The following is a 1,307-nucleotide window of genomic DNA, read 5'->3' as shown; positions in this document are numbered from 1 at the left end:
GGTGTGGGATGAAGAACTGGGTGTGAGGTGGGGTGCTGGGTGCAGGATGGGGTAAAGAGTATGGGATACAGGGTGCAAGGTGGGGTGTGGGGTGGGGTGCGGGATGCAGGATGGGGTAAAGAGTATGGGATACACGGAATAATGAACTACAATGTTCACTAATGACTGACTATTATAACCATGTTGCATTCATTTCCCTTACGCGCCTTACCCGCAGGTGCACCATTTCTCTCCACTAACACTAGCAGCAAATATTTTAGTAGCTGATTGCCACGTCATTAGTCTTGGAGTGACTTATTTTGTGTGCACAACAGGAAATATTTTGCTTTGGAGAACAAGAAAAATAGGTTTATTTGCATTACGCTTATTAATTTGTGCGGTTATTCAGTGTCTGGTAAGTTAACATTCAAGAAAAAATATTAATTTTTATTAAAATGTTCTATTATTTTATGTTAATGACTAGAGGCCTGGTGCACGAAATCCGTGCATGGGCGGGGTGGGTCGGGTCCCTCAGCCCAACCTGCACCCTCTTGCAATCCAGAACCCCTTGGGGGATGTCTGACTGCCAGACCTCTCTCTCTCAACAGACCTAGCTCAAAAAACATGAAAAAATGGTAATAAATTATCTAACCCTACATCCCAAAGAGTTAGAAAGAGAGCAACTAGAAAAGCACATTGTAAGCAGTAGGAAGGAAACAATAAAGATCAGAGCAGAGATAAACAACATAGAGATTAAAAAAAAAAAAAAAAAAAAAAAAAAAAGCAAAACACACACACAACACACCTCTCAGACTAACTGGGAGCCTGGGGGGCAGAGCCCGCGCTTCTAAAATGGAAGGGTGTGGGGGGGACGGGGAGGAGCGGGGGACGGGCCGTAAGCGAGCCCTCGCACCGCCCTGAGAGCGATGACAGGCCGCGCTCAGCGCACGGGAGCAGCCGCGGCACACGAGTGCTCAGCGCGTCCGGCAGCAGGTCCTCGGGTCAGGCCAGTGCCGTCAGGGGGCTGGAGACGAGGCTAACGAGATGCGTGGGAACGGCCTCCTGTGTGCATCCGCTGACCAGTGTAAACGGGTTTGTTCTGCTCGTTTCCCTTGGAGTCTCAGAGCCGGACGTACGGCGAGGACTCGCTGAGTCAGGCTGGCGGCAGCCCGGGCCCTGGTGCTGCCTGTGAGCTGGAGGGAGAGCCCTCTGGCTTCAGAAACCCTGATGCCGCGAAGCGAGGGGGCCGGGAGCGGCCTCCGGGCTGCCGGCTGTCCTCGGAGCGACGCCCTGGTCACTTCCTGTCCCTGTTGCTCAGGCTCACCAGG

General features: G+C 52.1%; 1 protein-coding gene across 1 annotated transcript in view; it reads left to right on the top strand.

Annotated features, from left to right (window-relative positions):
* Positions 1-1,307, top strand: part of SCN4B (sodium voltage-gated channel beta subunit 4) — a 15,771-nt gene that overhangs the window by 6,778 nt on the left and 7,686 nt on the right. Inside the window, 1 exon segment of the mRNA XM_006761589.2 lies at positions 1,098-1,272. Coding sequence (XP_006761652.1) covers positions 1,098-1,272 — 175 coding nt within the window.

The sequence above is a fragment of the Myotis davidii genome, unplaced genomic scaffold, assembly GCF_000327345.1.
Source record: "Myotis davidii unplaced genomic scaffold, ASM32734v1 scaffold97, whole genome shotgun sequence".
Lineage (NCBI taxonomy): Eukaryota > Metazoa > Chordata > Mammalia > Chiroptera > Vespertilionidae > Myotis > Myotis davidii.
This window is presented reverse-complemented; position numbering and strand designations above follow the sequence as displayed.